The sequence below is a fragment of the Lithobates pipiens genome, unplaced genomic scaffold (genome assembly GCF_037356315.1).
Source record: "Lithobates pipiens isolate NorthernLeopardFrog02 unplaced genomic scaffold, aLitPip1_a1.2 Scaffold_16, whole genome shotgun sequence".
In the NCBI taxonomy this organism is placed as follows: domain Eukaryota; kingdom Metazoa; phylum Chordata; class Amphibia; order Anura; family Ranidae; genus Lithobates; species Lithobates pipiens.
In genome coordinates, this window is record NW_027507748.1 from 264,492,573 (window position 1) to 264,506,214 (window position 13,642).

At 42.0% G+C, this 13,642-nt stretch overlaps 1 protein-coding gene across 6 annotated transcripts in view; it reads right to left on the minus strand.

Moving 5' to 3' along the window:
• Positions 1 to 3,601: 3,601 nt before the first annotated feature.
• LOC143982543 (uncharacterized) overlaps positions 3,602 to 13,642 on the minus strand; it is a 147,755-nt gene continuing 137,714 nt past the window's right edge. For 5 of the 6 annotated variants that reach the window (XM_077481378.1, XM_077481377.1, XM_077481379.1 and 2 more), the window contains one exon: positions 3,604 to 4,086. In XM_077481378.1, coding sequence (XP_077337504.1) covers positions 3,877 to 4,086 — 210 coding nt within the window. In that variant the 3' untranslated portion in view covers positions 3,604 to 3,876. Of the gene's footprint in view, positions 4,087 to 13,642 lie in introns of all 6 variants that reach the window. The other variant, XM_077481380.1, reaches the window with a different exon arrangement.

Below are 13,642 nucleotides of genomic sequence, written 5' to 3' on the forward strand. Positions count from 1 at the left end.
TGTTTTTTACATGTGTTACATGTTCATGGCCAAGATGTGTCGAGTGGTTGGATGGTACCTGAACAGAAAAAAGATAAACTGTCACATAACAGTGTAGATTTAGATACTAACAAATCTGGGAAACATTGTTCCCGAGATATGTTTAAAAGAAAGCATGCCATGCAAACCATCTCCATTAGGTTTCCACTTAGCCAATACTGTAAAAGAAAAAATATAGCATAATGAATTTATAGATTTATTATCATTGCTTCCAATGAGCAAAGAATTTTTGAAACAGAAAAAAAATAGTCCATTATGTGTCACTTACCTGACACAGGAGCCAGCGAAGTCACTGCTGTCCCCTGCAGTCCAGCGCATCCATCTTCTCGGTGGGTCTCGCTGCCCCGCCGCTGTCATTCGGCGAAGCCGCAATGACTTCACTGCCGCGAATACGTACGGGAGCCGCCACTCGCAGCATATCGCCGCTGATCTGTGCGCCTGCACGCCGCTGTCTACAGGTAAGCCTTAATACAGGTAAGCCTTAATCTAGGCTTACCTGTAGGTCAAAGTGTGTTGTAAGGGTTTTAAACAAATGTTTGGAGTTTCTAAACTTGGATGGTTTTCAAGTGTCCAGTCATTCATTAAGGATAGGAGCTGCAACTACAGCAGCAAATATGGGTTTAGACAAAACTAGGCTAAAAATAATTGGTAGAGGGAAATCTAACCGCTGCGGGCGTCAATACAATGTTAATGACTCACCCAGATCAGTGTGAACTCTCACAGGAATCAGATCGCATGGGTGAGAACACCCATGCGATCGGATTACAGTCTGGAGGAGGGGGGGAGGAGTCTCTGCACTATTTTTCTGCGAATCAAATGCGTGTTCAGCCATACAACTGGAAAAGTCAAAAAACTGTGGATAGAGCCTCCTAGGCTGCCAACATTCCACTAGACATATAGTGTATAAAAACATGAAAAAAAAAATGTGGCTCTCCAAATGAGAACAATTAAAAAAACATGTACAGATATGAACCTGCAACGTCCAAGGTAAGAAAATGGTGAATGAATGACCAATAATCGTGAAAAAAAAATGTTCTAAAGTGAATAAAAAGTGGATTAAAGTTCATAGATGAATGTGTTTGTATTGAATTTTTGTAAGTGTACACCCACCCCCCTTTTTTTTTTTTTTTTTTTTTTTACATTAAACCTAAAACTATGTGCGGTTTTCTTTTTGCTTTTTTCACCCATTACCATGGATTATTTTAACTTCTGATGCAGTCCACTGCACAATATGGAGCTTGTTTTCTGATATTGGAACCTTTCCCTCAATACCGGATGGGGCTTACTCTCTAAACATCAAGCTTTCTGTACTGGATACTGTTGAGGTTATTCCCTCATGACTGCCTATTTGACCGATATGCTGTACCATATACAAGTCCACAATTTCTAGTAAGCGTATCATCACTTGTTTATTACATTTTAAAAAGATCAAGCTTTTATTCACCTTGCCAAGTGTGAGAGACTCCTATACGTTTTATTCCTAAGAACTTTTCTATGATGTTCATCTATGAACTTTAATCCACTTTTGATTCACTTTAGAACCTTGCTTTTTTTCATATATATTTTATACTTTTTTTTTTCTCAATTTTTATTTTACTATTTTTCACGTTTTTTTTGTCATTCATTCACCATTTTATTACCTTAGATGTTGCAGGTTCATATCTGTACGTTTTTTAATTGTTCAGATTTGGAGCCCTCCATTGTTTTATAAAACTGCGTTGCTGAACTCGCATTACACAGACATTGCATGCAATCGGCACCACAAAGCTGGTGCGAATTACAGGCAATGTCTGCGTTCGCACAAGTGTGAACCCAGGCTAAAGGGAATAATTCCAATCATTGCAGTTTTTTTTACAGCAACAGTCAGATACAGGCTCCTACCTGTTCACAACACTGGTCCCAATATAGGGTTTAAGCTTCATCTGTCATGGTGGGCATACTCCCAGAGCAATTACAGGATCCAGTGCCAGAAGCAATGTTACAGATCATCCCTACAGCTTAGGGTCTGTAATGTTTTACAGAGGTCACACCAATCCAGATGCATTTCTATTGTTGTATTAGAGAACAGTGAGGAGTTGCTTAAAGAATTGAAAGAAACAAAATATTAGAGTAATTAAGCTACAGCTGATTGCCCTGTAAAGAGGAGAATGTCTGTCTGTCACCATAGGACACTAGCAAAAAACCGAGTACTCATGGAGTGGTCTAGAGTTATTTGGGGGGGGGGGGGGGGGGGCGCGCGCACACACAGTGGGCATGTCCTCAAAAGCTTGCTAGTGTCCAATCACCTTTACAAGTCTAAGTTGGGGTCTATGAATACTCAGCCCATGTCTTGTACAGTAAATAAATTTAACCACTTCAAGCCCATATGACGTCCTGGACTTGAAGTGGAGATATTGGATACCTCTCCCATGTGATTGGGTAGCACAGAATTAAATCCAGCAGCAGGTTACCAAATTTCTGGCTCTGGCAGATGCACTGGCATTTTTATTTCTGCAAAGAGATCAAAGTTTTTTTTTTTTTGGCCTCATGCTTTCCAGGGTAGAGGAGAAATCTGGGGTCTTATAGAGATGTCTCCATAAAGAGGACCTGTAATGCCTTATTTTTTTTTTTATCACAATGGAGGTTTACATTTCTTGTGATAGGAATAAAAGTGATCAAAAAAGAAAAATGAAAAGGACAGTGTAAAATTAAAAAAAATGTGAATGCATACGTAGGTTGTGCCTAGGATGGCTGAAGACTCCTGGGATTGTTTGCACCGATATCCCAGGAGTCCACACTCACCTAGGCCGGAACCAGGAAACAAAAAAAAAAAAAAAAAAATACAATATCCAAACAACACACTATGAGTGGACATTAGGATGAGACTAATGTCAAAAAATGGGTGAACAACTGCTTTAAGCTCAACAATGTATGTAGCTGATATATTGAGGAATGCTTATTAGCAAGCAAGAAGACCCTTTCACCCAGCAAACAAGAAGTGATGAGGGGAATGCAAGTACAAGGTTCTATCAGCAGCAACAGGTAGGTGTCTACACTAAGTTTTGCTAAAAACCTTGCAATGTATATAACACACATGGAGAGGATTAGGGCCGGTTCACACAGTGAGGCGCGGCGAGGCGTCTCCGACTTGCCTCGCCGGGACCTCAGCGGCGACTTGCAGAGGACTTCTGTATAGAAGTCAATGCAAGTCGCCCCCGAAGTCGCCCAGAAGTAGTACAGGAACCTTTTTTCTGAGTCGGAGCGACTCGAGTCGCTCCTCTCAGAACGGTTCCATTGTACAGAACGGGGGCGACTTGCGGGAGCGAGGCGAGGCGAGCCGTGTCGCCTCGCCGTGTGAACCGGCCCTTAGTGTTTTTTTGGAGTATAAACGACAAAACCAGCCAAATGAGAAGGATTTGCGATTAAGAGAGACACATTTCCTGCTTAGTGGCTCTCATTTCATGTAATGTGTACACACAAAGACAGCACACATACAGGTGCAAATCACTGTATGGTGTGCTAGAATATCGATTTTCTGGTTTTGAGTATGGTAAATACAGCCTTGGACCCTTCGTGTAACATATAAATAAAGCAGTTTTTTTTTTTTTTTTGGTCTATGGTTTTATTTATCTCCCCATATATAATACTGTTTGGGAAAAATGGGAGTTTTTCAAACCAGAATAACACAATCAAGAATACAACTCAGACATGCCTTGACTGCGGCAATCTTGGGCACTTGGGTGCAGTTTCTATAAAAAAAATTCTAGATGTGCTAGAAACAAGTCCAAGATGATAAAAAAAAGAAAAGAAGAATGAATCTTGCTTATCCCTATAATTACAAACTGTCAGTATCAGTCCTCATATATCAGAATTCTGCAGTCTTTCTGAAATGTCGACAGGGATATTGTCATAATGGTCTATAAATTTGCTCAGTTCTTGCACACAACGTCCAGCAATGTCCTGCAGAGTAGACCGTAAGGCATTTGACACAGCAACCTCAAGAGATGGGTCTTTTTTTAGTAAGGTGCTAGCAACATATGCAAATGTCCTGCAATCTTGGGAAAATGCCTAAAAAGGAAACAAAAACAAAAAAATAGTTATGCACTTTTATATATTCTCATTTACATTCTAAAGTTGCTTACAGGGATATTGCCCATGTGAGCCCATTCCAACCCAATATTGCATATGGGGATGGCCAAACAAATCGTAGTCAATTTTGACATGTATAATAGATAGGAAATAACTGCTTAAACATGTTAAAGAACATAGTAACGAGGGGAAACTCACCCCAAAATATGGGCCTAGCTGGCAAACAACCACAGAAGGCCATGAAGAAAGGAGGAACCCCCCTCGTAAGCATGGGAGCAGGAAGCCAGAGCTGGTGGGATTTCTCTATATATACTGTATATTATACAGACATACGCAAGTATATATAGTATCCATTTACGAAGGGTACATTTTACGTAGAGTATAAAAGGCAGGGCAGTTGCCATAAGAATAGAGGTTTACATACCAGCACAATAGTGTTCGCACCTGAACCAGGCTTTGAAATCGCACTGCAAACGGCCAGCACCTATGTGAACCTAGTCTGAAGGTATTGCTTTTAGTATTGAAGCTTGTACATGTACTCGTAGTTGTCATAAGGATAGAGGTTTACATACCAGCACGATAGTGTTAGCGTAAGTAAGTAAAGTTGGTCTTCGTTCTAGAAATTATGGCATAAGTAAAGCAGTGCTGGGCTTCAATAGTTTAAAATGGTTCTTTTCCAAGATGTGTAGCTTATAAAGTATGTTGCAGTATACAGATAAAGTTGTTAAATAATGTAGTGTACCCTAGGGATATGCAAGAAGATGGTATAGGAAAAATATCTTTAAAATCATAAGGGTACTAAAAAACCCCCATGCATAAAAAAACACAGGGGATTTGAACATACAAATGGATACAAAAGGCAAAAGACTCACCCCAAAGCCTGTACAGCCAGCAAGTGACTAGTAAAGCTTCAAGATGGCAGGGACATACAGTAATCATTACCCTGCCTTTATACATAAAAGGCACCCTTCATAAACGGATACTATATATATAATATATATTATACATATTATACACACACGTCTGTATAATATATACAGAGAAATCCCAGCGGCTCTGGTTTACTTGCTCCCATGCTCACCGGGGGTCCTCTTCCTAGATGCCCTTCTGTGGCTGTTTGCTGGCCAGTCCCATATTTTGGGGTGAGTGTCCTCCACATTACTATAATCTTTAACTTGTTTAACCACTGGGCACTTAAACCTCCTTCCTAACCAGACCAATTTTCAGCTTTCGGTGCTCTCACATTTTGAATGACAATTACTCAGTCATGCAACACTGTACCCATATGCAATTTTTGTCCTTTTCTTTCACACAAATAGTACTTTTGGTGGTATTTAACCACCGCTGGGCTTTTTATTGTTTGCGCTATAAAAAGAAAAAAAAGACAGAAAACTCTGTAAAAAAAAAAAAAGAAATGTTCTTCATTTCCGTTATAAAATTTAGCAAATTAGTAATTTTTCTTCATAAATTTTGACCAAAATTTATACTACTACTACATATCTTTGGTAAAAAAAAAGTACAAATTGGTGTATATTAGTTGGTCTTTGTGAAAGTTATAGAGTCCACAAGCTATGGTGCCAATATCTGCAAATTGATCACACCTGAAGTACTGGCGGCCTATCTCATTTCTTGAGACCCCAACATGCCAGAAAAGTACAAATACCCCCCAAATGACCCCTTTTTGGAAAGAAGACATTCCAAGGTATTTAGTAAGAGGCATGGTGAGTTTTTTTAAATTGTAATTTTTTCCCACAATTCTTTGCAATGTCAAGATTTTTTTTCTTTTCACAAAATTATCATATTAGCAGGTTATTTCTCACACACAGCATATGCATACCACAAATTACACCCCAAAACACATTCTGCTGTTACTCCCGAGTATGGCGATACCACATGTGTGAGACTTTTACACAGCCCGGCCACATACAGAGGTCCAACATGCAGGGAGCACCTTTAGGCGTTCTGGAGCACCCAGACCAATATGACATTTCTCTCCTACATGTAAAAATCATAATTTCTCTGCTAGAAAATTTCATAGAACCCAAAACATTATATAGGTTTTTTTTTTGTTGTTGTTTTTTTTAGCAAAGACCCTAGAGAATAAAATAGCGGTCGTAACTATCTCGCTCAGTATTTGCGCAGCAATTTTCCAAACGTGTAAAGTTAGCCCAATGTTTTGCATAATGTGAAAGATAAAGTTAAGCCGAGTAAATAGATAGCCAACATGCCACACTTCAAAATTGCACACACTCATGGAATGGCGCCAAACTTCGCTACTTAAAAATCCCCAAAGACGACGCTTTAAATTTTTTTACTGGTTTAATGTTTTGAGTTAGAGTCTAGGGTTAATATTTCTCTTGCTTGAACGTTCGCAGCGATACTGTCAGGTCACCTTGAGCCCAGGTGACAGATGCACACCATAAGGATTAGGAGTGCACCGCAAGGTTGTGGACCCTACGGCTGACTGCTGCGGACAGGGGGTCAAGGTGATAGGGAGACAGGGCCGCCAGAACACCAAGATGGATCCCACCGGGGTTAGAGCGTAAGATTCCCTGGGGCGCGGAGTCTAAGAGCCAGCAGGTGTTCACCAGAGCCTCGAGTGTTGAGGATGGATTTGGCTGCAACTGGCTCCAGGTCGCGACCCCCAGCTCACACCCACAGTAGGCAACAGGAGGCTAGGGATGGTGAGGGACAAAGCCAAGGTCGGGGCCACAAGCAGACAAGAATAGTCGGGGACACGCCAAAAGGTCAGGATCACAGGCAAACAGGGATAGTCAAAGACACGCCAAAGTCGGTAACGGAAAACAGTAGAAGAGCACACGGCAGGTAACAGGAAGCTAACACACAAAGGTTGATCAGCAGGATGGGCTTGCAGTGCACAGGTAAATATAGGGTTCTCTGATAGGAGCTAGGGTGGAGCCATGCCAGAGGATGGATTATAAAAGCAGTCAGGTGAAGGCCGGCTGGTCTCTAGAAATGAACACACGGAGACAGGTAAGCAGACGAACTCTATTGCATAACCATGACAGATACCTCACATATGTGGGCAGGAATTACTTATGCGCGTGCTTCTGCATGCGAGCACACTGGGACAGGGGCGCTTTAAAAAAGTATTTTTTTTTTATTGTTCATTTATTTTGGTTTGACACTTTTTTCCCAAAAATATTTTTTTTGATCACATTTATTCCTTTTACAAGGAATGCAAACATCCCTTGTAATAGGAATATGGCATGACAGGTCTTCTTAACAGTGAGATATAGGGTCAATAAGACCCCGCATCTCAACTCTAGGCTGGCAAGCCTGAAATAAAAAAAGTGAAAAAAAGCAATCCTGGCTTCGATCGTAGTAGTGAGTAGGTAGACGCACCAGAGGGCAGTGGGGGGGTGATGTTCCCTCTCGCCTCCCGTAAGAACGATCAAGCAGCGGAACAGCCGCTACGATCATTCTTCTGGTTTAGGGAATCACCGGCTGAAAAAGCTGATATCTGAATGATACCTGTAGCTGCAGGCATCATTCAGATATCCCCGCACAAATTCAAGGATGTCATATGATGGCTGGCGGGCGGGAAGTGGTTAAAACATTTTTTTTTAACACAAAGTTGTCCATTTATACAATATTTCTAACACATAGAATGTACATACCGAAAATTACACCCCAAAATAGATTCTCCTACTCCTCCTGAGTACAGCGATACCACATGTGTGAGACTTCCACAGCCTAGCCACATACAGAGGCAGAGTATGGCCGAGCATGGCTGGATATGGCCGAGCATGGCTGGGTACGGCCGAGCATGGCTGGGTACGGCCGAGCATGGCTGGGTACGGCCGAGCATGGCTGGGTACGGCCGGGTATCGCTGAGCATGGTTGAGCATGGCCGAGTATGGCTGGGTATTGCAGGGTATGGCAGAATATTGTTGGTAGGATTTTTGCACAATACCCTGCCATTACCCAAGCAGTGTAGAATGAGCGCAGCTAAATACTCAGTGAATATGCGAATAATATCCAACCTCAACTCAAACGTACCCAATAAAGTATACACATAACAAACAACATTGATTGTTAGCAATTTAAACTATAATAGCAACACCCTGTGAAGTGAATAGTTGCAATAGATTATATGAAAAAGTAAATAAAGTGTCCAGTTTTAAAACACAGAGTACAACGTTCATTAGATAGTGACCAGTGAATCAATATAATTCATAAAGACTTCCAGAAACACCACTCCACCACAACGCCCTGACTTCAATCCCCTTAGGGGCACACACTCACCGGCTGATTATGCCTCACACTGCCGTCCTCGGCTATAGATGCTTAAACCATCCCTTCACAGGCAGGAAGAGTGACAGATCCCCAGGCGCCAGTTAGAGGCAAACAAACAGCCCCCGACCAATCCTCTTCACACACAGCTGTTCATTCCACGCCTACAGACGCCTAAATCCTCCCTTCACAGGCATGAAGAGTGACAGATCTTCCGGTGTCAGCCAGAGGCAAATGCACAGCTCCCAATTAATCCTCTTTACACACTCCACATGTAAATGAAAAAAAACACAGCCTCCAATAGTGTAAAACCTTCACACACTTTAATGTCATAAAATGTGGAATATCAAAGGCACCCCCATAAACAAATTGCACAGCACTCCAAGACCAAAGTAGCTGGATAATGGATGGCCACAGCAGACCCAGGGTTTACGAGATGGCAGCTGTAAGGCTCACCACTCCTCGTCCCAGCCCCCGTCAGTAGCCACTCTGTGTATGTTGGTCAGCGTTCCGTGTCTACCTCAATGATCGCTCTGTAGCCACGCTCCCGACATGTTTCGTCATAAAATTTAGTTAATCATGGCAGGGTATTGCAGAGTATTGGCACAGTATTGCTGGGTATCGCAGAGTATTGGCAGGGTATTGCTGGGTACAGGTCTAGCCCACAGCGCTGCTGCCACCAATCTCTCCCCTCTCACACTGTACCGATTGGTACAGAGAGGGGAGGGATGAACGGGTATCATGACATGACACCGGTTTGTTTACAAGTGACCGCTACGTCATTTGACGGAGCAATCGCGTGGTAAACGGCTGCGATGAGTGGCCGTTTACCGTGATCCGCCAGGTCCAGATGTTTTTGGGTGCGTGCCCCAGGGGGCCGCGCAAGAGCGGGATTCTGGGAGGACATCACTGTACGCCCTCCCCGAGTTAAGCAACCGCCCTGTAGCCATCATTCGGCTATGGCCCGGTTGTTAAGTGGTTAAAAGAACTGTATGACATTCATCTGCTATGATTATATATATTATATTACATTTTCCATTTGTATTTTAGTATATATTCTCCTGAAGAAGTGGGTAATCACAAAACATGTTGAGAGCCTGATGGCCTACACCAAAATCCCCCTGAAGCAACTCAACAGGTAGGAGGTGGTTCCCTTGATCGAGATGTAGGACATGCTATTAGGGAATTGTTTACCTGTATTTTGTTGTCCTGATGGGCTGTCTTTTTATATACTGTATGTGTATACAAATAAAATGTATTGTTTAAAAACAAAACAAAAAAAAAAACCTTGTAATGTCCTTTGATGGTACCAGAAAAATCCTGCTGCCCCAACTCTATCCAAGTTCTCTCTTGATTTATAATAACTGTGCTAAATAGGACATATTATCCAAAGTCGTTTGCCAGGTCTTGTAATCTAGTATTACACTCAGGTGGCTAGACCTTTTATGCAATTTTTCCATAGTTTTTTAAAAATAAATTTTTCCCTTACAGCTTTCAGAGTTTTCAACCGCTTCCCGACCACCTCACACGATATACTGCAGCAGAAGGGCACATACAGGCAGAATCATGTACCTGTACGTTGCCCTTTAAGAGGCGGGTTGCAGGCACGCGCGCACCGGGGGCTTCGTGAGCTTGACCGCGGGTCCCACAAACTCTCCAAGCGCTCCATTGACTTACACAGTGGGACTTAGTCAAATGCAGTGAAGAGGAAGTGGGTGGGCAGGCCTGACAGCAGCAAGAGCCAATGACTCCTGCTGCTTCTTGAATGCTGTGTGAAGAGGGAGTAAGGGGAGAATAGATGCAGCCATGCACAGCACCGATCTATTCTCCCCTCTCTTACTTTTTCCACAGGGGAGGGGCACAGGGAAATTGAAAACATTTTTTCTAACTTAATGCATTAAAGGTGAAAACGCTTTAAGGTTTAGTAACATTTTAACCTCTTTCTGACCGCTTCACGCAGATATACTGTGGCAGAAGGGGACGTACAGGCAGAATCACGTACCTGTAGGTTGCCCTTTAAGAGATGGCATGCGGGTGTCCGCCGGGAGCATCGTGAGTGTGATGGCGGGTCCCAGGGACTCTATGTCCACAGGGATATCCGTGATCATCTCACGGAGGGAAAGAACGGGGAAATGCTAATGTAAACGAGCACTTCCCCATTCTGCCTAGTGACACTGTCACTGATCACAGCTCCCTGTAATCGGGAGCGGTGATCAGTGTTGTGTCACACACAACCTCTCCCCCCCTCAGTTAGAATCACTCCCTAGGACACACGTAACCCCTACAGTGCCACTGAGCGGTTAATCCCTTCATTGCCAGTCACATTTACACAGTAATCAATGCATTTTAATTGCACTGATCGCTGTATAAATGTTAATGGTCGCTATTATTTTTTTTGTTTATAGCGCAAAAAATAAGGGGCTTAAGTGGTTAAAAGACCCCCTTCTCCCTCTGCAAACTATACATTTCCTGAAAGTATAGGACCAGTAGAATAAAAAGGTGCTACTGCTTTTTCTTTTTAGGACCAGCAATAGTTGTGCAAATTTTTATCACAACAATGTGTTTGCTATAAGTACACTAAGATAATTATTAGCACATACAAACACAACAAAACTTTTGGCTAAATTTCCACTAAAAAAGAAAAAAAAAATGTATTGAGTTAATAAATATTTGTAAAATTTTACATTGTGCCTTTTATCAAAAAAGGTACAAAAAACTGTGGATAAGCAGATGACTCTAAAAGTGTAGAGGTTATTTTCCATATCCAGCTTTCAGTTTGTGAAAGACCCCGGAAACTATACATGTTCTAAGAGCATAAAACCAGTAGAATAAAAAGAAGTTGCTATTTTTTTTAGGTCACAAACACAGCAAAAAAAAAATCCCTGTCAAATTCTCACTAAAGCTAAAAGGATAAAACTGTATAGAGTTAATAAATCTTTTTACCTTGTTCCTTTTTGTCAAATAATGCAAATTGAAGGTCCCATTTTTTGACCCTCTTAGGCTCTGTGGTCATACTTATCTGGTTCTGAGAAAGCTATTGGCGAAAGGCGTCAACCGGTGTCTATGATCTTGACTACTAAAGTATACTAGAACGTGTTCTTATTTTTAAATAAATTTTTATATGTATATGGTTCGTATTTTGTATCAATAAAATTAGAAATGTATTAAATTTTGTTTGTATATCTTGTTCAGGTACTGGTATAGTCCGTTTTTTCCTTCCCTTTTTTGTTTATGCCATTTAGGATGAGGTAACCCCTTAGCTTTTATCATATATTTTGCATAGTTAGTTTTGGGCCAAGCTGGCCCAAACTAACCATGTCCCTTACGAACCTGTGAGGTCACCGGATGTGCTGTATAAACTGTATGTTGTATGTATGGATTTAGTTTATAATTGGCGTTTTATCTTTAAATGGGGGCAGTTATCTGACAATTAATGGCAGCCACGCACACAAATTGTTTCACACAGATTTTTCTAAATTACAAGTGTTGTAAATTACAAATATGTATATACAGTATATCAGGGCCGCTGTTAGAAATCATGAGGCCCCATACAGCCTACTTGACGGGGCCCCCTTGACCCCGCCCACAACCCACCATGGCTCTGCCCACAATCCCCGCCCCTCATCCCGCCCCTGCCTCCACACTGTCAGGGTGGGGGGTGTCTGGAGCCAGGAGCTGGAACATGTAACATTTACAGCGCCCCACCAATCATAACTGCATCTGGATGGGAGAGATGTCAGTGTTTTGACATCTGTGCCCATTCAGTTTGTTCCTTCATACAACACCGACTTGTGTCCATTTACATCAGGCTACCTCTGATCTGTCACATTTAGGTCTGGAAAAATAGGAAAGGATATTCTTTTCCAATTTTTTTTTCCCACCTGAATGGACACGGAGGAAGGTGGATATAAATGCACACAAGTCAGTTCATACCTGTAAACCTACATGGAGCTTTCAATCAGGTCTGCATGAAAAAGGACCTAATTGCAAAGCTTGGGTGAAAGGTTATGAAAGGGGAGTGGTTTGAGGGTGGTAAAAAATGCAGCTTGGCTGTGTGTTTTTACTGTCCCTTCCCCCATCACATGTATAAAAGTAGCATCTCACTATGTGCTCATTATCATTATGATGATCAGAGCACAGCAGGTGATGTATGGCTCTGTCAGTGTAACATGACTGTGTGGTGCTGACTTTGTTATGGCTGTGCTGAGATATAGTCTGTAACACACAGTCCAGCCAAATATCAGGAAAGTCAGCACCCAACAGCCATGTTACACTGACAGAGCCATACAGCACCTGCTGTGCCCAGATCATCATAATGATAATGACCATGAGCACACAGAGTCTGGGGACTGCACATTCTACAATAGTGTGACCTATCAGTGTGTGTGTATGTGCAGGGGAATGCTTGCCTGTGGACCACTGCCGTTGTACAGATTACTCCTGCTGTTCTGTCTGTCTCAGAACTCAGTGATAAGTCCCTCAAGCTGCAGCACTTACTGACTGAAGGGAGCCATCTAACAGTAATATCCATCCGCCGGAGAGGCATACAGTGAGAAGGAAGTACTTTAGTTTGTGAAGGTATACTGAGAGCAGCATGCTGCACAGAATTGTATCCCTGCACCCGAAAATGGAAAAAAAGTCCCTCTTCTGCTTTCACCTCCTGGGCCCCTCTGGTAACCTGATGGGGCCCATGAAATGAATATATATTGCTTATATACCTTAACAATCAAGTGAATGTGGGTTAATATAGTTATTGAGCTTTTTTTTTTTAGCTAGAAGTTAAAAGCTGCTCGGGCCCCCCCTGCTGGCCAGGCCCGGTACAACAGGGCTGGTTGTACTGCCCTATCAGCGGCCCTGCAGTATATCTCTGTATGAAACATATGCATGTGCGCTATGACTAAGCGCTGAGGGTGGTGATGCTGTTCCCCTATAGCTCGTGTTTTTGGAATTTTTATATATGTATATAATTGCATATGATTTTTTATATGTATATGGTTCGTATTTTGTATCAATAAAATTAGAAATGTATTAAATTTTGTTTGTATATCTTGTTCAGGTACCGGTATAGTCCATTTTTTCCTTCCCCTTTTTTGTTTCAACTACGCAAAATATATAAAAAGCTGGAGTGTAGCTTTAAAGCTGCATTCACACCTGAGCGTTTTCAAATCAAAGCGCTCGAAAAACGCCCAACAAGCAAAATCCCATTCATTTCAATGGCACCTGTTCACATCTGAGCATTTTGTCACCTGAAAGCAAAACACCTGAAAAACGCCCTAAA